Below are 22250 nucleotides of genomic sequence, written 5' to 3'. Positions count from 1 at the left end.
GTTCTGATACATCATGACTCCGACGAATATTCATTTTTGTTTTTGTTAAATCCTGGGAAACGCTAGGTAGCGGTTTCGAACGCATTTATGCGTTACTTTCCTCATGTTGCCTCGTTCACCACTTATCACTTCGATAATTCGATCACGGTTTTCGGGGTTCGTTTTTGTAGTTTCTTCTCTCACTCTCTGTGTCGTGGGAGTGTGTGGTGAAAAATTGTGCTGCACATAACCAGAATTCGCGCACCCGACCCACTTTGACCCTTGGTTCGAGGCATTCGCTCTCTCTGCGATTACATGCACATTTGCCGAGTCCGTGTGTCGATTTAATTCTGTCCCTCGTAATGTTGCCCTCTTTGTTTTTACTAGTGTGTTGGATTTCAACACCATTCCCGATACGTCATGGACATTCGTCTCCATTTTAGCACTCCGATCCACATAATTTTTGGTTTCCCTTGGATATTTTCCATTCAAAGGCTCATGCCTGCGCTCCTCAGGGCGTGTCCCTGCTGTCTGTTTTTGTACTGTCCGATCACGCTTCAATGCAACCCTGTCCTTGTATTCGATCCGCGCGTCATTTACGGGAGCACTGTCCACGTTTTTGCCCGCCCTGTCACTTGCAGCCTGCCTGTATTTCACATTGAGCGCCGGGTTTAACACCTCGGCGGGTGTGGCGCGTATGGGCTGCCCGCTCTCAATCACTGTGGATGGTTCATCACGTATTTGGACCGTATTCTGTGTTATTCCTCTATTCCCTCCTGGTATAGCCGGTGGAGGAATTGGTCGGAATTGTATCGATTGTGTTTGACCTCCCATCCTGCGATTCTCGTGAATGTTCGCATCCATACCTCCGCGGTATGTGTAACACTTTCCCGCTAGGTGGTTATCTTCCCATCTCTGTGCGTAATTTGAACCTTGCGTGTGTCGTGGGATGGTGTGTTGGTATGGTTCTATTCTGAACCTCCCCCTCCTGCGATTCTCCTGAATGTTCGGCTTTGTGCCGCTCTCATTCTCGTGCCAACCTCTCTCTGGGTTATTTTGCCATGTGTGCGTGCGTTTCTGCTGCTCTCTGCATGGTGGGACTGCTCGGTGATTTTTATTCCTCTCTGAGAGGCTGGGTTCCTCATCCCTCTCCCTGTGTTCTGGATCCGAATTATGATTCTTAGCTCTGTATAACCATGCCATGTACGCCTTGCTCTCTATGCGGCGTAAGGATGCGGTTTCTGGATTCAAAACCATTCTCACCCTTTCTGTAATCTCTGGGCTCAAGGATTCAAAAAACATTATTTTGAACATTTTATCCCCTTCGTGGTATTGATTCACATCGCCTGCGTAATACGCTCTTTTAAATTGGACGAGGTAGTCACGTGGATCTTGGTCCATGCCCTGGGTCATCGATTTTACAGCATAAAACCCCTCAGTGAGTGTCGAATATTCTCCAAACTTCCGAATCACTGCCAGGCTCAATTGTTTAAAATCATTTCTAACCTTGTGTGGTAGTGACTTTACCCATGGAATAGATTCTTTATGTAAGGTCCGTTTCAACAAACTCGCTTTTTCATCCCGTCTCCTCAGCCCTCTAATCATTGCCTCCTCTTCCACTGTCGCGATATGTGTGTGGATATCCATAGTCTTATTGTAGGGGTCAAAATCGGGAATTCTGACTAGAGCCTTGTCCATCAACTTAAGGGTTTTACTGGTGAACAGGTATTCCGAAAGTTGATTGCTGACAGCGTCATCATCAAACAAGTTATCATCAGGCAATCTGTCACTTTGGTCTGTGCTGTGTCTCTTGTGTTTAAGTGGTGTGCATTTTCTGTGTGCGCGCCCAGGGCCGTGTCGCTCGTGTTGCCATTTCCCTTCAGTTTTTGCCTCTGCCCTTAGTGTACCATGTCCTGGCGATTTTACTTTAACTTTTGTGCGATCAATCCCTGGACTCTGTCCACGTACCCAAGAGAGTGATTTGATGTTACTTCCATATTTATTTTGTGGCTCAACGTCTGTGAGTTTCGCTGGTGTCGCGAGCTTTGACTTCTCCTCCCTCTCGAGGGCGTCTGCTGCTTCAATTTGTTGTTCTATTTGTTCTTCTATTGTAAGGACTCTTCCCTCTTGGTTTGGATCTAGGGCCTTCGTGGTTTCGGGCGGCTCAATTGAAAGTTCCTTTTGCGTTACTATCGGTTGAGTTGCCTTGGCTTCATCCGAGGGTAATACGCTCTTGCCCTTGGGTTCTCCTTCATCAGTTTGCAGTTCGTCGGTTTGGCCTCCAGGGGGCGGTATATACTCCATGAGGGGACGGTCTTTCGGTGATACTGACTCTAAGTCGGCTTCCTTTCGGACTTCTCTCAGTCTGTTAGTCATTAGCTGAGTGATTCGAATTCCTGCGGGGAGCTTGTCTTCGTTCCTGATTGTCGTTGATAGGTCGTCGAGCTCTTGTGTTATCACTTGGATTCCCGTGGAGTCTCTCATAACGTCTTCATCTTCTGAGTCCCTTTGTTTCTCCGGCATTGACTGTGCCCAAATTTGTCGGGATTCAAGGTTCACAATGGGTTTCAGGCGATTCAGTAGTTCGATCCCAAAAATCAGTTCTTTACCTGGGTATTGTACGACATATAGGGGATGGTTCATGTTGATTTTGTTGAACGTCAACTTCGTCATAACTTTGCCCAAAGGTCGCATGTGGGTCCCTTCACATCCTGAGTAGGTAAGTTTACTTGGCATCATTTGTAGTGTTTCATTCTTCCTCTGGAGGGCAGTCTGGAGTTCGTCAAATAATTCTCTGGATATCATGGATATTTCTGCTCCAGTATCACAAAGGCCCTGGCTGGTCAGGGTGTCTTGCAGTATTACTTCCACGTGGACTCGTCCGACTGGTCCTACGGGAATCAATTCCCCCAGATGGTACCCTTTTCCCTCTGGTACCACTTCGGTGATTGCTTCGAGGCTTCTTGTCTTCTCTACGTTCACTTGGGCTACCTTTGCTCTGGGTGTGTCCTCCTCCTGTGTGGGTATAGTTGGTATTCTTCCCTTCGCTACTTGCATGGAAGTCTTCATACTCCCTAGGAGCTCTTTTTCCATCCTAATGTGGTGAGCATATCGATTCCTGTTAGCTAACGGTGGTCTATGCTCTATTGCTGGTGGAGGCGGCAGTAGGGGACGATATGGTGACTGGTTTGGTGGGCGTCGGCCTCCGCGGGGTAGGTGTGGCCCGTCACTCTCTCTTCCTCGTCCATAATTCCAGCCTCCGCCCTCTTCTGAATTCCATGGTGGTGGCGGCTGTGGGTGCCAAGTTCCTCTGGCCTCGTTCCTCCCCCCACGTGGAACGTTATTCAGCGTGTTGTGGACGGGTGTCGATTCTATTGGGTTAGGCGCCCTCTCCTGGGGGAATTCATGTCTACCCCGTGTGGCGCTAATATTATTCCTTGGAGATTCGCTTCCCTCCAGATCGAGGCATTCTTTATCTCTGGTGACGATGTGGGTTTTGGCTATGCCAGTGGTTTTCCGTCCGTTCACCCAGGCCGTGTGGGCCTTGCTTTCAATCTGGCGTAGGGAGGCAGTCTCGGGGTCCAACATCATTCCTACTATTCTCACTATTTCAGGTCTCAATGATTGGAAGAACATCACTTTTAAGACTGTCTTATCTCCCTGGGCATTGTCCACGTCCCCTGCGTAATATGCTTTCTTAAGGCGTAGGAGATAATCTCGTGGGTCTTCGTCTACACGCTGGGTCATCAACTTTGCCGCGTTCAATCCTTCGGATAGTGTGGAGTATTCCCCAAATCTCTTAACTACTGCTCGGCTCAATTGTTTAAAGTCACTCTTCACCCTATTTGGCAGGGAGGCTACCCATGGTCTGGCGGGTTCATGTAGGCTCCTTGATAATAAACATGCCTTTTCTGCTGATTTACCCAAACCCCGGATCTTAGCCTCCTGTTCTACTGTAGCTATGTGAGTGTGGATATCCCTGTTCTTGTTATGTGGATCGAAATAGGGAATTCTCACGAGTGCTTTGTCCATTAGTTTTAGTGTCTTACTGTTAAAAGTGTGTTGTTCGTCATCAGTGGTGTCGGTTCCTGAGGAGTGCTCCCTTGAGCTACCCTTGTCTCCACTATCACTGTTGTCATGTGTCCCGTGTCTGTGTCGTGATCTCCCTCTGTCCGAGGATTCGTATCTGTCCCGTTGCTTGTGTCTCTTGTTTTCCTTATGTGGGTCTTGTGATTCGTGCTTGTGGGTTGGTGTGCGTGATCTCCTTGAGCGGTGTCTATGTGGTGAGTGTTTTTGTCCTCGACCTTCATGCTGCCTACTACGTGTGTGGTGCCTGCTAGGTGAGGTGTTGAATTTATGTTTGTCTCGTGCTTCATGGTTATCGGGATTCCTGTCTCTGGGATTTTTGGTGCGGGTGGTTTTGCGTGGGTGATTTTTACATGTCATGCGTCCCTCTGGTGAGCTCTCTCTGGTACCCATGTCGTGTTGGTCATTGTCAGAGGAGTCAGTGTTAGATGAGCCGTCACCATCACGGTGGCTCTGCTTAACATAACTTTTGTAGTGCCTTTTGCACCTGTTACGTGGGTCAACTTGGCTCGGTGATTTCTGCTTATCCCATGGCTCATGCTTGTGTGATGTGCGTCTCTCTGGTGAGCTCCTGTTATCCGTGTCGTGTTGGTCATTGTCAGAGAAGTCAGTGTCAGATGAGCCGTCACCATCACGATGGCTCTGCTTAACATAACTTTTGTAGTGCCTTTTGCACCTGTTACGTGGGTCAACTTGGCTCGGTGATTTCTGCTTATCCCATGGCTCCTGCTTGTGTGATGTGCGTCTCTCTGGTGAGCTCTTGTTACGTGTGTCGTGTTGGTCGTGTTTGTGCGAGGTGCGTTTCTCTGGTGAGCTGTCTCTGTCATCTGCATCATGTCGGTCATACTTGCGTAGCGTGCGTCTGCCTGGTGTTCTGTTTATGTCATGTTTCCCGTCTTGCACCAGCTCCGCCCTTTCCCGCTCTATCATTACAGTGTATCCTGATGACTTAGGGTTAATTATTTGTCTCTCTCTAACGTTGGGGTGGTCGGCCTCATGTTTTCCCGTTTGTATTATTATTTCCTCTTCTCTCTCCTCGATTTGCGAGGGTGTTACTTTATCAAAATTGCTTTGCATAGTAGCCACACTCATTGTGGGATCTGGCCCTGGGCTACGTCCCCGTGGCTCGGAGTGTGGTAAATTGTTACTCCCGTATGTGTTCTGTGTATCAACGTCTGGGTGTTTCACTGGTGCATTTAGTGCGGATTCTTTCTCTCTCACGAGGGCGTGCAGACGCTCTACCTGCACCATTAAGGACAGTTTCTCTTGTCTCTCCCTTTCAAATTTTTCCTCATTCCATAATCTTTCTCTGTCTGTCTGTGCGAGGAGATACGAGTCTACCCTCGCTATTTCTGCAATTTTTACGTCACGTTTGGCTTTGCCACATTTCATCACGTCCTTAAGTAGTTTCCTTCTATGGGCCTTAACATCTTCTGTATGGCTCCCCTCCCATATATCTCTCTGCTCCGTCTGCTGGCTAGCAGTCCGTCCAGTACGTTTTAACACAAATTCCCGATATTGTTTTTCCATAGATTCCATCTCCTCCTCAGAGGTCCACTCTGTATCAGTGTTATGCGTTGGTGTGTCAAACTCAGAATGTTGTGGATCCTGTGCCATCTCTATTATGTAGTGTGGTTAATAGACTTAAGAGTGTATCTTAATTCTAACATCTCATGTGCGTCGTGAGTTACTCTAGAATTCCCTTTCAGAGCACATATAAACAATTGTATCACAGGATGCGTCAGTTTAACTCGAGCAAATAATCTCAGCCCAGCTGTCTTTTTTATACTCTGCTACTCTGGTACCTCCCTTCAGAGCGCGTTTTGTTTGTATACCCCCGTTTACAATCACAAGGCAACGTTAGTTCACAACACTTTGATTAACACATCAGTGATTCGTTCCTGAATTCATGCATAACCTGTCTGCGAGAGATCCCGGAAGACGAGCCCCCATTATGTTGTATATGTTGGTTATGAAAATTTGTTATGTTGTATGCGTGCGCGGGTGAATTATTATGTTGTATGTGTGGGTTATGAATATTCAGTGGAAATAATAATAATTAATGAAATTTGGCCAAATGTGTAATTATCCGGAAATGTTAATTATGTAATTACGCACATTTTAATTATGCCAATTCGAGAGGTAATCGTATTAATTATGCGAGTGGGTGTAATTATGATAACGCAAGTCGTTATGATAACCAGACCCCGGTTCACCCCGTTATCGCTTTAACATTTACTGAGTATGTATTAGTGTGTTTATTAAGGTCACCAAGTTCAAATCTCAACGCAGAAGCAGATCTTATGCATAGATTTCAGGAAAGAATCACACAACCACTTCTGTATTGATCAATGTATTACTAATTCAACCTTAACTATGATATAGTATGCGAACTCTCAATCCCGGAACGTCAATACGGCATCAATACAGTATCATCAACGATTGTCTGATTTCACTTTGACAACTGCACATGGATCCCGCATAACGCGATGGTTGTTAGTGAGAGAGAGAGTCGTTAAAACATGCAAATACTATGCTAAGAAAACCTTAACGTTAATGAATGATTATACTCAATATTGTTCACGCAGTACCGCACTCCTTATTGATCATACGCAACCCTTATCACGTTGTTAACACCTTGGGTCACGGGACAGTTGAATATTCTGTAGAGGATGCGAGTACGTGCGGCGATTATGACTGAAGGATACTTGAAAGATTATACGGCGATAAAAAAAAACACAATCAAAACAGTTACTATTCTTAAAGGCACCAATCTCAACAGATACATCGGAAGGTTATCTGACAGCAGAACGGCTCGGAGTAAGGGCCTGCGACGGTGCTCCTTTTCCGAAGATCGTTATCTTATACCAAGTTTACTAATTGGGGACCAGATCACCTGATAAGGATCCGGTGGCCACCACTCCCCACGTGAGCGTGGCTCGGCGGAAGGAGGTGCCAAGAATCAGTTCGTATTGATGGATCTGTTGGGAATTTATGCGATTAAGAGTACAGCCCACTAAATATTAAAGATAAAAATTAAGAATACTCTTATACGACGGAGGCCACCACTCGGTCTCGTTGTGATGCCTTCCCAGCCACGGATGACTTATGGGTTCGAGTGTGTTTGAGTGGTAAGAGTTGTCTTGAATAGTCAGTGTTCGGAGTCGATTCTTTATGTCAAACAGACGCCTGGTGGTCGTGTGGTGAGGGGGCGGTGCGCGTCATACGTATCAGGCGCTCTCCTGTCACCGTGGTGAATTGGCTCGGATGGCTGTTGATACGCTGTCGCAGTTCGGAACCCGGTCGGTAGGTGGCGCCCACAACTCGCTCGTAGCGTGCAGCGTTGGATCGTCGCCAAGTCGCGACGCTCACCACCGGCGGCAGCGGAGATCTCCGTCGGCAGCAGAGATTGACGAGCTGAAGATGAGTCGAGCCGACCCGCTGGTCGCAGCTCGCTCCTGAGTCGACCCTCCCGGTCGAGCTCGCTCCTGGGTCGACCCGCTGGTCGCCCTCGCTCCTGAGTCGACTCTCTGGTCGCACTCCTGAGTGGACCCGCTCTGGTCGCACTCGTTCCTGAGTCGACCCTCCCGGTCGAGCTTCTGAGTGGACCCTCCCGCTCGAGCTTCTGAGTGGACCCTCCCGTCGCACTCCTGCTGAGTCGACCCTCCCGGTCGAGCTTCTGAGTGGACCCTCCCGTCGCACTCCTGCTGAGTCGACCCTCCCGGTCGAGCTTCTGAGTGGACCCTCCCGTCGCACTGGTTTCCAATGTTCAGGATCCGTTCCTTTATGCTGAAAAATCCCCCTGGATCCCGCCCACAAGGCGGGGCTTCCGATTTTTGCTGTGTCAGGATCTGTCCGTAGGCAGGTGTGTCCATGTGTGTGTCCGTATGTCCTTGTGTGCATCACTGACGGTATATTCCGTTGTCAACTCCCTCCATAAAACCCACGAGCAAACAACCAGATGTTACAAATTGTCTCGAAGTCGTCTCTCTGTCTGGGTGCAATTTATCTCTTGTCTGGCCTTCTTCATGAACCCAAAACACAGACGTTACAAATCGTCTCATAGGCGTCTTTGTTCGTGTTGCACAACCTGGAGGGGGGGCAACACTCTCTCCGACCCGGCGCACAAAGAAATGGTTAAAAGTTTTAAGTTAACATTTGTCCCTTACTATTTCACAGTTATGATTCTGTATGTAACCTAAGGTCTGTCGTTTCCCATCGTGGTTCCCGACCCAAGTGTAGGTGTTTCCCCGAGCGTACACACACTCCTATCCCGCGCTGCGGGGATACAAAGACGGCCGGGATCTCCCTTTCTCTCCGACCCTGGGTTTAACATCGTTTTTTTTATTATGTATTTATATTCGACCTGGTGGTGATTCATCCCGTTATCCTGGCTTTTCCATAAGTTTTACTTTTGTCTTTCATGCATATACTTATTACTATTAATTTATTTCCGATATCTTAGGTTAAGGGGTAAGTTTCTTGATCCTAGGAATTCGTATTCCTTGGTGCCTGGATGGTTATATAAGCGGAATATAGTTTATGGTGAATAGCGTTAACATTGATGTTATGTGCGATATTATGTATTGTGATGTCTTTAACTTAACTTGTTTGTCAGGGCTTTACTGACACGAAGTTGCATTCCATGGTCCGCAGTCTTTGCCCCACCCTATCTCTGCTCGCCGTTGTTGTTGCCTGCCGTTAATTCAAGGCCTCATTAATTTCCGTCACCCCTGAGTAGGTGAGGGCGGTTGAACCTTGGAGTCAGTTCTGGTTTTTGTCTGCCTACTTCTTCTTGTGTCCCCTGACCCCGGGAGTTATTATTCTACTTTATGGCCTGTCGAAGCCCCACTCGCTGTTGCTGGGCTGGTGTTGTTCCCGGCTTTTTGCTTACGTTTGCAGTTCGCCGTGCTCTTGATTTCCTTCCCTCTTCAACCTTATATTGACTATTCGCTCCTGTCTGGGTGCGATTCAATTTTGACTTAGGAAGGTTCTGATTGTCATATGCTTCGGGTCGAATTGTATAGAAAGTATTGAAGTATGGAAATAACATTTCATATTGACTTAATGATGGTGATGGTTCAGTAGGCGTAACTTGTGACCTGGTTTAATTGGAGTGGGTGTGAATATCAATAACTTTAGCCTACTCTGTTGTTAAATTCCGACTTTAACGTTACTTTAATAGCAATACAGAATAATTGGGCTTTTGCCTTAACTATGTCTGGCTGACACTCCCACTGTCTCTGCCGCCTGCACGGGTGACATGTGCCCGTTCATCAGGCCTTATCTTCCCTTGAAGCAACGTTGTAAATTCTGCCATCCTAGCCCTCCTCCGGTTCATTACTTAACAACACCTGGTGTTTTGCAGTTTGCTGCGCTTGGTGTGTTTCACTCATTAAAAAAACAAGTAAAAAGATAATATATAAAAATCATCAAATATTATTAATCTCAATTATGGAAGAAGGGTTAGTATACAACAGTATGCAAGTGTGCGAATGGTAGTTACGCTAATATTACATTTATTTATGTAAAAATGGGTGCTGCGTGCTGCGATTAGTGGAGTCCCCAAACAACTTTACCTTACGAGTAGGCAGGGGTCGCTATACAGTAAGTCTTAGCGGACTGAGCTGCCAGCTTCACCTGCCGGGACCACGGCCAGTTGCGTAGCGCACCCCTACAGTTTCGCCCATGGGTCAATACCCCCATGGGGCAACCCAGCTGACTGTTTGATGGGTACAATGGGTACTTTTCGGTTTATCCGGCTTATTACCATTATTATGTATTGACGTTGATCACGTCTCCATGGACGGCTTGCTGTCTACTTCGGTTGTGTAATTCAGATGTTGTGCATGCTGCTGCTGGTAAGGGCATGTGTTGCATAATATGCAGCATGTGTCCGCGTATCATGTTTGGCACGGATGCAGTTGGCGTTACTGTACATTTATCATGTTTTGGAGTGCCAATCCCATGCACTTTGAAATGTAATAAACTGTCAAAAAAGGTTGCAGCCCGGCCCCCGCCGCTGTCACTCTCTGGCCGTTGCACAAGCCATATCGAAATTTGCGACATGCAAATTTCGTGTGACACCACCCGGGTAACTCCCGGGATCAAAATGGGCATTGGAAAGTGATCGCTTTATTGAGATGATTATGGTACTACCACAGGGTATTGTGAACGGTTCAGGAGGAGGAGAGGTCTGGTTTTCTAAGTCTCACAGTACCGGTAAGAAGCGCCGGGTGGGGGATGCCCTCCACTGGGGTACAAATTCTGTCATTATTAGTATACGATCATGCAATGTTTCTATCTGCAAACTGTCATAACTGAAACGATCCCCGTTATTGTTCGATTGAGAAATTGAGTGACCCACACCTCTGATATCATATGTGAGGAACCCAAAAATCTGATGCATGCGTAAAACACCCACAATGGGAATACGTAAACGTAAAAACACCAACAAAATATTTTTTATAAGAAAAAAATAGGTGGCCCCATAACGGATTTGTCTGTGTGTGTACATACAGACGGAGGATGCAGGGGCTAACCTGTGTGCGATCGGAACGGTGCAATTTCTGACCAATGTCACTGTGGATGGCGCACACGCTGACGCACACCGGAGCTGTGTCTTTGCCATGCAAGGGCATGGTGGATGGTGGAGTGCATATGGATGGTGCGTTACGAATAAAATTAAACAAAACAAACCCCTGGAAGCAGCCATGCGAGCAGGCTACCTTGAGAGCGATCGCGAATTGGTTGCGTGTCTGGAAGAAGCCTCGCTCTTTCAGATGCCGTACCAGCTTCGTCAACTCTTCGCTACCATTCTGCTGTATTCCATGGCAGCAGATACCAAGGCTCTCTGGGGTAAATTCTACGACGAATTGGCTCGCGATTACGAGTACCAGTACCGCCAGCTGACCAACAAAGAAGAAATGCTAAATCTTCTTGGTTCTTTCGCTAAAGTCACGTACAAGGGAAGTAATACAATAAAAAAAATTAAACATAATAAAATAATTCTCACGACGTTTCCGCCACAACGCAAGCCGCTGTCCTCAGGTGAAAACCAGGTATGTCGAGGCGACAGCGTCTGAATGAAACAGCACACGTGCTTGGAGCATATATATATAAGCTGGGTTGGAAGGGGGGGAAAGGGCGCCTTGACAAAAAAATTTGCATATCAAGAGCAATTTAGCATATTTATGGGAAATGCAGGTATGTGATTAGTACTACTTATGCCCGTGCATTATGCAGGATTAGCAGCATCAAAGGGAGGGGATATGGGAAATGCAGGTATGTGATTAGTACTACTTATGCCCGTGCATTATGCAGGATTAGCAGCATCAAAGGGAGGGGATATGGGAAATGCAGGTATGTGATTAGTACTACTTATGCCCGTGCATTATGCAGGATTAGCAGCATCAAAGGGAGGGGATATGGGAAATGCAGGTATGTGATTAGTACTACTTATACCCGTGCATTATGCAGGATTAGCAGCATCAAAGAAAATAAAAAAAAATGGTAAAGTTCAAGACCCTTCACAGCCTCCACGAGTTCCTCACGGCAGGTGGGATGGCTCTGTCGGACTTTGACGACCTCCCGCAGCTTTCCGAGTACCCACACTTGGTCTTGGACTCGCTGCTTGAGAACAACCATATCTGCCGCGAATTGGACACGAAGGACTTCCCATTTCGACTTCGGCGCAAACAGTTCCCCATTGTCCCAGCATTCGCGATGACCATCAACAAGGCGCAAGGACAAACTGTTCACAACCTGGGATTATATCTACCAACTCCATGCTTCTCGCACGGCCAACTGTACGTGGCACTATCGCGAGTCACGGCAACATCCAACATCAAGGCGCTTATTGAGGGACCTGACGACGAGGAGGAAGACGGAGTGTACACGAAGAATATCGTGAATCGCCAGATATTTGAATAAGTTGCATTCTATATTTGATTAAGTTGCATTATTGAATAATGTCGATTGAGCGTCTCATTAAAATACATATAACCTCACAAAAATAAACATAAAACAATCACCAAAACATGTATATTGTGTCCAGCCACTTTCAACTTCCCCACCAACCAAGCATGTACACACCGCCCGCGAAGCGGGCGGCAACTGCTAGTAATTTATAAATAAGAAATGCCAAACCTATTTTTTTCAAATTAAGAAATGGCAACCTCGTGTCTTACCCACAAATGTAGCAACTACCCAAAGCGTTGAGTAGGCACGTAAAATAAATTCATCAACTGAAATTGATTATGCTCCTGACAAATAAACAAGTCACGTGAGATTAGATTATTTACAATGCATGTACATTACATGTCAATGTTCATCATCATCATCAGCCATGCTCAATCTACTGCTGGGAGAAAAGGTTCCCCAATATTTTCCCCGATATTGTCACCATCCCTCATGATCTTGTGATCCACCCAGCTCATGCGCATGAGATGATCTCATTGCTTCATCTCTGTGGTGGTTATTTTCTCACACGTGTTTTCTCCATCGGTTGACATTCCATCCCAAGTTCTGTCCACTTGCTATTATCCCTTTTAGTCACGATGTGTCTTGGCCAAGCCTAATTAAAACTCTACTTGCATTTTTGCAATGTTGCATTGAGGAGAAAGTAAAGTAACCAAAAAATAACTGTATGAATTAAAATAGAGATGGTCAAAATGAAAAAAAATAATAATAAAATAATGACTGTAAATCTATCACAATTAATTGAAAAACTGGAAAGTGTGCTGGGAGTGGGGGGGGGACTCCAGTTGAATCGTAAACATGGCCACAGGCAGCCATTGCCACCATGCACACATGTCCAGTTAGGGATGTTTATTGAATTTTTAAGGGTGTTGAGATAATTGCATGCACAAAAGCCTATTAAAAAAAACCATTATCAATCTTCAGCACACCCACAATGACCGGAGTGAAATATGGTCAAAACAAGCTAAATGACTGACATGGCGTGGTTAGGCCTTCATCTAGCAGTGGCTTGACCAAGTGGTGTACGTTTATTATATTGTTTATATTGTATCTATAATGATCAGAACAATGACATTGCAACATGCGTCTGTAAAAATGTGTGCCATGCGCCAAGCAGTTTGATCAAGTACTCAAAACGTAGAAGATTATAGATTCCATGACATAGGAATCAATACAATATTCCATAAGCAAATGGTACAAATCGATAATAAAAGTGCAGGAGATACAAAACACTGAGTACGCTTCGCCAGTACTCTAACTTACAATACGATATTATATGTGCATAGGCAGCTTATTCTGCGTCAAGAGATACGAGAAAAAAGCTTATCAATATACTCATGGTCTTTTTAGTGAGAAAGCAAATATCTGTGGAGTCACGTACCGCCTTGAAGACTCTTAATAGAAGACTCTTAATATTTACGTTGAAGCCTATTCGCCATTGTTTGAAGCACCATCGGTGGGGGAGGGAGAGAGCACAGAGGTGGTGGGGTGGGAAAGGACTGGCACCAAGATGGCCTCAAGTGGCATGGGAGAGTTAATGCAGCGAACACTGTAAAAACCGAGACTGGGGTTAATTAATGTTTAGTAAATATATAGGAGTAGCCTATACATACAAATAATGACTATGTGTAGTTTAGAATCACATTGAGCTGAATTCAACACCTTTCTATTAGTTATTAATTGTATTTTACTCAGTTTTGTTCAAATAAAATCAGCCATCAATAACTGAGTAGAATTTAATTGTATTTTATCAGGAAAGTCAAAAATGCCAAAAATTTATTAATTTTACTAACCGGGAGGTTTTTGAATTTAATAACGTTACACTCCCGCCCAAACTCGAGGCATTTTTTCGCGCCACGTGCATGTCAACCGTCTTCTTCCACAGACACGTTTCAGGGACCGCCGTTCTCTCAAAGGTAAGACATGTTTTATTATTTTAGCGAACATTTTTTTAACAAAGGTGTGGTAGCAGTTGAACATTGTTTTATGTTACTGCATATTACCAGCATGCCAATATCAGAATTAACTAGCACAACGTTAGGCCTTTGGAAGTCAGTCTGATTCGACTAAAAGCACGAGACTATAATTTTTGTTCCGCACACGAAAAAGTAACGTGCGTGATTAAAACTAGACTATATTCATTCGGATCACAGCGTGTACCGAACCAAAAGTCCTGTACCTGCCGTTACACCTCCAGTATATTATATATTAGTTTTGATGTACGTACAGTATGCTAACGTTAGCTAGCTTGCCACCAGTCAGTTAGCATCACCCTTACGTTGTGGCTAGCTTGTTGTGTAGTTGCTAGCTAGCTAGATGATGTGAGTGACAAGAAGTTGATGTGCTAAATGTGAGCATGAAAATTTGAATATAAAAAATAATAAGGAATTATCTTGTAAATGTGCTCCTATTGTCCTCATGTCATTAGATACCTGGTGGCCTTGCATCTGATACATGGACCTTTTTCTGCCTCAGGTTTTTGCTTATGGAATGGAAGTGTAAGATCTGCAAGTCTTTGTCTGCCACAAAGGGAAATCTACTAAAGCATTACAGACTACAACACGCAACATTTGGTCGTGGGCAATCTCAGCCATGCCTATATGACAGTTGCCCTTGCACATTTAAAACACAGAGTGCCCTTCGCACACATTTGTCCAGATACCATTCAGATGAAGAAAGTCTACGGTCAGGAAACATCTCTGCTTTTAAGTGTTTAGTTTGCAATGCTTGTTGTTCTATAGAGAAGGACTACTTTCAGCATATTGGAAATCATCTGAAGAGCAACGAAACTGTCTTTTGTGTATTTGAAGGATGCAACTTTCAGACAAATATATACAATACATTTCTAAAACACAAAAGCAGAAGACACAAATCCTATTCTTTGAGTGATTTTAAGAAAGACGTGTATGAGAGTCGCCATAATCAGACTGTTGACCATTCTGATTTACCAGAGGCCAGTGATGGTGAGGGCACTAGTTTAGATTGTGATCAGGAAAGTGCATCATACTTAGTTCTTCAAAGAATTGGCTTACTTCTGCTGAAGCTAGAAACAATCTATAATGCCTCAGTGAAGTGCATTGATGCCTTGGTTGAAGACCTTCAGTTCATTTCATCTTCAGTATCAGTTGCAGTTGTTAGAAACATACTAGATTCAACATTGAAGGTGAATAAATGCATTATTGACCAGGCCATCGTAACTGAATTGTCAGAGCAGTTGTGCAACTTCCATCCCATTAGTACAGCACTTGGAGCAGCAGGTGGTCCACTTGGTTCGGCTTTTAAGAGAAGAAAGTATTTTAAGGTGCATTTCCAGTGTGTTGATAGCATTGAATATATTATTGATACTGAAAAGAACAAGACCTTTCAATATGTGCCTATTCTCCAGACTTTGCAGGAAGTCTTGAAGAATAAAGACATTGCAGAAATAATTTTATCCAGAAAATCAAATAGTACTGGATATATTAAGTCAATTTTTGATGGAAAATCCTTCAAGCAAAATGTATTTTATGCTGGGGAAGAAACAAGACTGTCTATAATCCTTTACGTTGACGACTTTGAGGTGTGTAACCCACTAGGAACTTCGAGAAAAAAACACAAAATAACAGCTGTTTATTGGGTTTTGGCAAATGTTCCAACAAAGTTGCAATCTGCATTAACGTCAATACACCTAGCTTTACTTTGCAAAGCTGTTGATGTCAAACAGTTTGAATACAGAGCAGTTTTGGAACCACTCTTGAAGGATCTTGTCATTCTAGAACAGGAAGGGATTTTCATTTCCAGTGTTGGAAAAAACATTAAAGGGACAGTACATTGTGTTGTAGCTGACAATCTCGGTGCACATTCTATCAGTGGACTAGTTGAAAGTTTCACGGGGCCGTACATCTGTAGATTTTGTCTTGGACATTCTTCAGAGTACCAGACACACGAAGTGCGGACCGGAGTGTTTCCACCTCGGACAAAGAAGGAACATAGTTTGCATGTGCAAACTGTGAGAGAAAATCCAAATGTTACTCATTGCTTTGGCGTAAAGCGGTCGTGTCCATTGACTGATAAATTAAATCACTTTCATTTTGAGTCTGGGTACCCACCAGATGTACTACATGACCTTTTGGAAGGCATAGTCCCAAGGGAACTAGCATTGTGTTTTCAGATTTTTACCAAGAAGAAGTACTTCAGTTTGACTGAGCTTAACGAGTTAATCACACGTTTCCCATATAAGGGCTCGGACAAAGCCAACAGCCCTCAAGCAATCCCTCAAAACTACATTCATCGCAGAACTATAGGTGGAAATGCCCATGAAAATTGGGCTCTAATACGGTTGTTGCCACTCATTGTTGGTTCACGAGTACCTGAGGGTGATTCTACCTGGCAGGTTCTTCTCATTTTAAAAGACATAGTTGAATTGGCGGTTGCCCCTGTTCACACAGTAGAAACGATTGCGTTCCTTGACTTTAAAATATCTGAACATCGTGAAAGATTCTTATCAGTTTTTCCTAAAGAGAGACTGACACCCAAACACCATTTTTTGGAACACTACCCAGCATTGATTGAAGAATATGGGCCTCTGGTTGGTGTATGGACAATGCGGTTTGAAGCTAAACACAGCTTCTTTAAGCAAGTTGTGAGGCACACTAACAATTTCAGAAATGTGTTGTTGACCCTTTCTACAAGACATCAGATGTGGATGGCATACCACATGCATACAGATGTCGGAAAACAGGCATTGTGTGTCACAAAAATCTCTGTAGTGCCTTTAGATGTGCTGCATTCAGACATCCAGGAAGCTTTAAGAGAAACGTCACTGCTTCTGTCTACTGTGCAGTTAGCTAACACCATCACCTACTATGGAACAAGATACACTGTGGGAATGATCTTGTCCTATGGCTCTACTGGTGGACTACCCGACTTTGCTGAGATTATTCAGATGGCCATTTTGGACAACTGTGTACATTTCTCTTCTTGGTTCTTTCGGTAAAGTCACGTAGAAGGGAAGTAATAAAATAATACAAATAAAACATAATAAAACAATTCTCACGACGTTTCGGCCACAACGCAAGCAGCCGTCCTCAGGTGAAAACCAGGTCCGTCGAGGCGACAGAGTCTGAATGAAACAGCACACGGGCTTAGAGCATATATATAAGCTGGGCGCATTGACAAAGGAATTTGCATATCAACAGGAATTTAGCATATTTATGGGAAATGCAGGAATGTAATTAGTACTGCATATGCATGTGCATTATGCAGGATTAACAGCATCAAAGGGAGCTGCAGTTACTGCTGCTGCAGAAGTTGCTGCTGCTGCTGCAGTTTCTGCTGCTGCTGCAGTTTCTGCTGCTGCTGCAGTTGCTGCTGCTGCTGCACTTGCTGCTGCTGCTGCACTTGCTGCTGCTGCTGCTGCACTTGCTGCTGCTGCAGTTGCTGCCTTATCCATTTTAATATAACACTATGTATTATTCTACCCACCCTAATGAGTATCATACTGCTATATGTTTACTGTACAATTACGACACCATACATTACTCTGCACACTGCACCATGCCAGTGAGTGGAACGCGGTCTGAAAGTCACCGTTAACGTGAACACAATCAGTTAAGATCCGAAATGGTTTATTACGTCCTTCCAATGATTGCTAAGCCAGAATCCATCTTCTCGGTTGAAATTGTCTCTGTGTTTGTATATGTGGATCGCCTCATGAACGAATCTCTCATGATAGCCAGATGGCTTGCAGAGAACCTCTGTCTTGGAGAAGTCAATGTCATGTGAGCCCACTGAATTGTAACAGTGATCTGCCACGGCTGAGGTGTTTGTCCTACCGTGTTTCAGGTCTGCCTTATGTTCACGGATGCGGTCCGAGATATGTCGTTTGGTTTCTCCAATGTAACTGCTACCACAGAGGCAACTTAGTTTGTAGACGCCAGGGTACTGTATGTCTGGAACCCCATCTTTTACAGACGGGACCAGATCACGGATTTTATGTACTCTGTCGCCTCGACGGACCTGGTTTTCACCTGAGGACGGCTGCTTGCGTTGTGGCCGAAACGTCGTGAGAATTGTTTTATTATGTTTTATTTTTATTATTTTATTACTTCCCTTCTACGTGACTTTACCGAAATAACCAAGAAGATGAATCCCTGCAGTCACGAAAGCTTTAAATCGAAATTTGTGTACATTTCATTGTAAAGTTACTTGCTGCCTGGTATGAAGAGCATTTAAGATCTTTTCAACTGGAGGACACTGGGAAAATAGTTCTTTTGGAGCAGCAGACACTTGGTGATGTGTACCCCTTGGCTGCGTACAATGTGGGAGGAAAACGCTTGGTTACACTCAAACGTCACATCTGTTGTTAATTTGAGGTAATTTAAATCAATTATGTTAACCTTTACATATAAACAATGTCTGTATTGTTGCCGTGTATCTGGAAATATAACAGTGGTGTCCTTTTTTTCATGACTAGCTATTCCAATGGAAAATCGATGTATTGCTGGAAACACATGTATTCTGAAATTGAATATGAAATGCAGACAAATTACAATTAACATTCTCTGATTTTATAAATTCTTAAGTTTTTTTACTCTTAATTGTTCTGGTGGCACACTCCAGGCTCTTCATTACATATTCACTGTATGTCTGGTTTGATCTATAAGCTTCTGATGCTATTTTTGTCTATTCTTATTCTTGTCAGGCTGGCAGAAATGGAGGCAAAGCTCAGAGTAATCATTGATGACCGAATTCAGAAGTTGGTCCTTCCATCAGGAATCCCACCCACTGTGGAGGAGCTGCAAACTGTTGTGAAGGAGACCTTTGGAGTTTCTGATGAGTTCAGTCTTCAGTATTTGGACTCAGAATTTGAAGATTACTTTTCGCTTAATACAAGTGACCAAATTAAACACAAAGACACCATAAAGGTTGTTTACGCTGCCCCAATTCTTCTTAACTTGGTTAATACAAGTTTTGGCAGTTCCTTTGGTCAACAGTCAACTGACTGTGAGTCAGCATCTTATGTAGAGTCAACTGCATCAAATGCAGAGTCACGTACTGGAACGTCTTCTTCACAGGACACCATTAACCTGTCCAGGCGAAGTACCACAGAACGATGTCAGCCATGGCCAAAGCAGTTCTCCATTCCACTGTTTGCGTACGAAACTGAGATGTACCTTGAAAGAGTCTCTGAAGACTACAAGAAGAATGGAACACTTCTGACTGCCTCAAAGGTCAAAGCAGACATACTTGAGAAGCTGTCTGAAACCATATATGCATATACAGCCTATCCATCAAGTGCACAGATAAGTGATGTTGCTCAGGCACTTGTCGAGAAATATCCTTTTCTCAAGGAACCCGGCTCTTTCTCAGGTTACTATGGCTGGCAACAAAGCATCAAGTACAAGATGGCAAATTATCGCACAAAACTCCGAAGTTACGGTATTCCTGAGGTGATATGCAATTCACTGAAGCACAAGAGCCCTGCAGATCAGAAGTCTGCAAAGAGTGTAAAAAAGCATAGAAAGGCAGAAGTAAACTACCTCCCCCCTTACCCGGCAGGAGAGGATGAAGAGAGTCAAGAACAAGAGAGGATTCAGTTGCTTACTGAAGTAAAGAAAAGGGACAACAACCAAGTGATAAAAGAAAAAATGTCCAAAACATTTGCACACAGAATAAACGAAATCGTCAATCGAATGCCCAGCATAGATGACATCAAAGCCAGATGGCCAGCTCTATTTGAAGCATCTCACGTGAGTTACAAGTGCACGCTAATTAGAAATATTTCTAGTCAATATTTAAGGCTTTATAGCTGATTTTCTTATTTGTTTTCAGATCCAGGATGAGTTTCAGAGAATCACAACGGTACACCTTGAATCGAAATTCATGTCCAAGCTGGATGAATACACACCCAGGCTTCTGAGCCTCTTCCACTCCAAGGGCGGAACCATGGGGATGAAGTTGCAGGCTATCCTACTCAAGGTATCTTCATTGAGTATTATGTTTGCTAATATTTTATTTTTAGGGATTTTGTGATCAAACTGCTCTAATATCATTAGCTTATTAATTAAATCTACAGGTAATGTTAGCCTGTGATTCTCTCTACAAAAGAGTATGAAATAATTGCATACCTTTTTTGTGCTGTCTCAGGGACCGGTTTAATGAAAAACTTCCTGTCATTACTGAGGTTTTCCAGGGAACCAGCTGTGACTCCGTGAAGTCATTGGTCCCAGCCAAGAAATAGTGCATAGCACATAATCTCCCATAAAACCACTACATTTTACACCTTGCTTTTTGTATGGATTAAACAAACATAGACATAACATGTTAATCAGTGAGCCTTAGATGTGCTGGTAATCAAATCTTCTTACCTTTGGAGCAGACGAGCTATTTTTTCCCTGTTTCCAGTTTTCATTATAAGCTGTGTTGCTGGTTTTAGCTTCATATTCATAGTTTCTTTTTGTCATTTCAGGCTCCAAGCAATCCTAGCATCACCATGACCAGAGATGTTATCATTCGGTGTTTGATGGTGTACGTTGGGGAATCTACAGATCAACTCTTAAAAGAGTATGATGTAAGTAGAAGTGCATGTTAGTATCCCACTCTTCTTTCTCCCATGTCTTGGGAAGGTCAAATCACAAAATGCAGTATTAACTATTTCTCCCAGTAAATGTAATTATTGGCAAGCTACACAGTTGTATAGTTTTGTGGAGTCATGTAAGTATCATTGTCCTCTGTAAGTATGTGAAGTTTTTTTTTTCATTAAGGAATTGAAATACTATGGCAAAAATATGTGTTACTAAATGTTCACCATCTCAATCTCATTTCACCAACTGGCAGAATTTAAATGATATGAAAATATGCTTTTACAAGTGCTGTACATTATCTCAGATTTATCAAAAACACTGATGTGAATGGGGTGCAATACGTGCAATAGCTATGAGAGCCCCAGGTTTTATTGTCCAAAGGGTTGGAAGCCATTTGGGAGATGTTACATTTTGACCTTCTCCTTCGGCTGTACAGTCTGAACTACACATTGTTCTTGCTATTTCAGGATGCTGATGAAGACAGTGTGTCGCAGGACCTTGCTGTACAAAGGATGAAAATCTACAACATCAAGACTAATACTTCAGAAGGTCCCGACGACATCGGTATCGTGGTAGAGGGCATGAAAGTTCTGACAGCTCTGGGTAACTTTCCAAGGGCTTGCTTCATGCTCGTTGGGTTGGCTTATGCATTGAATCTTGCCTATCCCAAGGAGCTCAGGTACACATTGGAAGTCTTCCAGAAACTCCTCCTCGAGTTGGATTGTTCAAAGCTATCCCCAAAAGTGAACAGCCTCAAGAATAAGCTACTAGCTTAAGAAAAGAGACCCTTGCAAAATGAAGGGAATTGTTTAGTCACTGTTGTAACTGTTCAGGTCCCTTTTTTATGGGCCTATTCAACCAAAGAAGCGAGAGGTCAGTGCAGTGGTAGACAGCGCTTAAAAGCTTGTTATGCAGAGGTAGCTTGTAGGGTCTAATAACTGAGTCTGACTGTCAAAGTTCTGCGTTATAGGCCTATACATCTGATAGGCTTTCAGAGAATGTACTGATTTGTTATTGAAAGCTATCTTTATTTTTGTTTAATGTTTCATGGGTGTTCTACCATTGTGCTTTCTTCTGATGTGACGCTGACCTAGGCCATTGCAAGTGTTTGTTCGAAAGGAATAGATGTAAGATGCATAGAACATCTGTAGGCTGTGCTCGTTCACTTGTTAGGAAGCCATGCTTGTAATTGTGCATGTTAAAAAAGATAGGTCCACCCGGATTGTGGATTATGGCTACTAGTATAAGTGTAATGCGGGCGTAAATGGGCGGGGCGGATATGACGATCCAAGAGGGAGGAGTCAGGGTGACGTGGGGGAGAAGTTATAGCGGGGAGACAGGAAGCTATCTGGGGCAGTCGGGGGAGTGAAGGGTGGTGAACACGTTGGGTGGTCGCCGTGCCTCAGCCTGGTGGCTGAGGGGCTCATGACGGCGCCAGCCAGCGGGGTGGAAGAGAGAGTGGAGGATTGAGGTTGGAGATGGCGAGATAGCCACAGAGGCCACGAAGGGCTGAGGTAGGAGATGGCGAGATAGCCACAGAGGCCACGAAGGGCTGACGTTGGGAGGTGGCGAGATTGCCACGCACGGAGGAACAGGGAGCAGCGATGGAGCTGCTGTGAGAGCAGCCAGAGGGCTGCACCA

General features: G+C 44.2%; 1 protein-coding gene across 1 annotated transcript; it reads left to right on the top strand.

Moving 5' to 3' along the window:
• The first annotated feature begins 19655 nt into the window (after positions 1 to 19655).
• Positions 19656 to 21591, top strand: LOC133362302 (uncharacterized). Its single transcript, XM_061581227.1, has 4 exons — positions 19656 to 19775; positions 19858 to 20004; positions 20495 to 20596; positions 21077 to 21591. The coding sequence occupies exons 1-4, from the start codon at positions 19674 to 19676 to the stop codon at positions 21383 to 21385; spliced, it is 660 nt and encodes a 219-aa protein (XP_061437211.1). The 5' UTR covers positions 19656 to 19673; the 3' UTR covers positions 21386 to 21591.
• Positions 21592 to 22250: the final 659 nt, after the last annotated feature.

Source organism: Lethenteron reissneri, unplaced genomic scaffold (assembly GCF_015708825.2).
Source record: "Lethenteron reissneri isolate LAM-NWPU_2019-01 unplaced genomic scaffold, ASM1570882v1 scaffold_1430, whole genome shotgun sequence".
Taxonomy (NCBI): Eukaryota; Metazoa; Chordata; class Hyperoartia; order Petromyzontiformes; family Petromyzontidae; genus Lethenteron; species Lethenteron reissneri.
The sequence above is the reverse complement of the archived record's forward strand: the minus strand, read 5'-3'. Positions and strand labels throughout refer to the sequence as shown.

Bases quoted from the DNA above. Each gene is read 5' to 3' on its own strand.
- LOC133362302 (XM_061581227.1), top strand. From the start codon at position 19,674: ATGTCCAAAACATTTGCACACAGAATAAACGAAATCGTCAATCGAATG. The intron at 20,005-20,494 runs GTATCTTCATTG...TTGTCATTTCAG, and splicing joins TGCAGGCTATCCTACTCAAG to GCTCCAAGCAATCCTAGCAT. The intron at 20,597-21,076 runs GTAAGTAGAAGT...TTGCTATTTCAG, and splicing joins AACTCTTAAAAGAGTATGAT to GATGCTGATGAAGACAGTGT.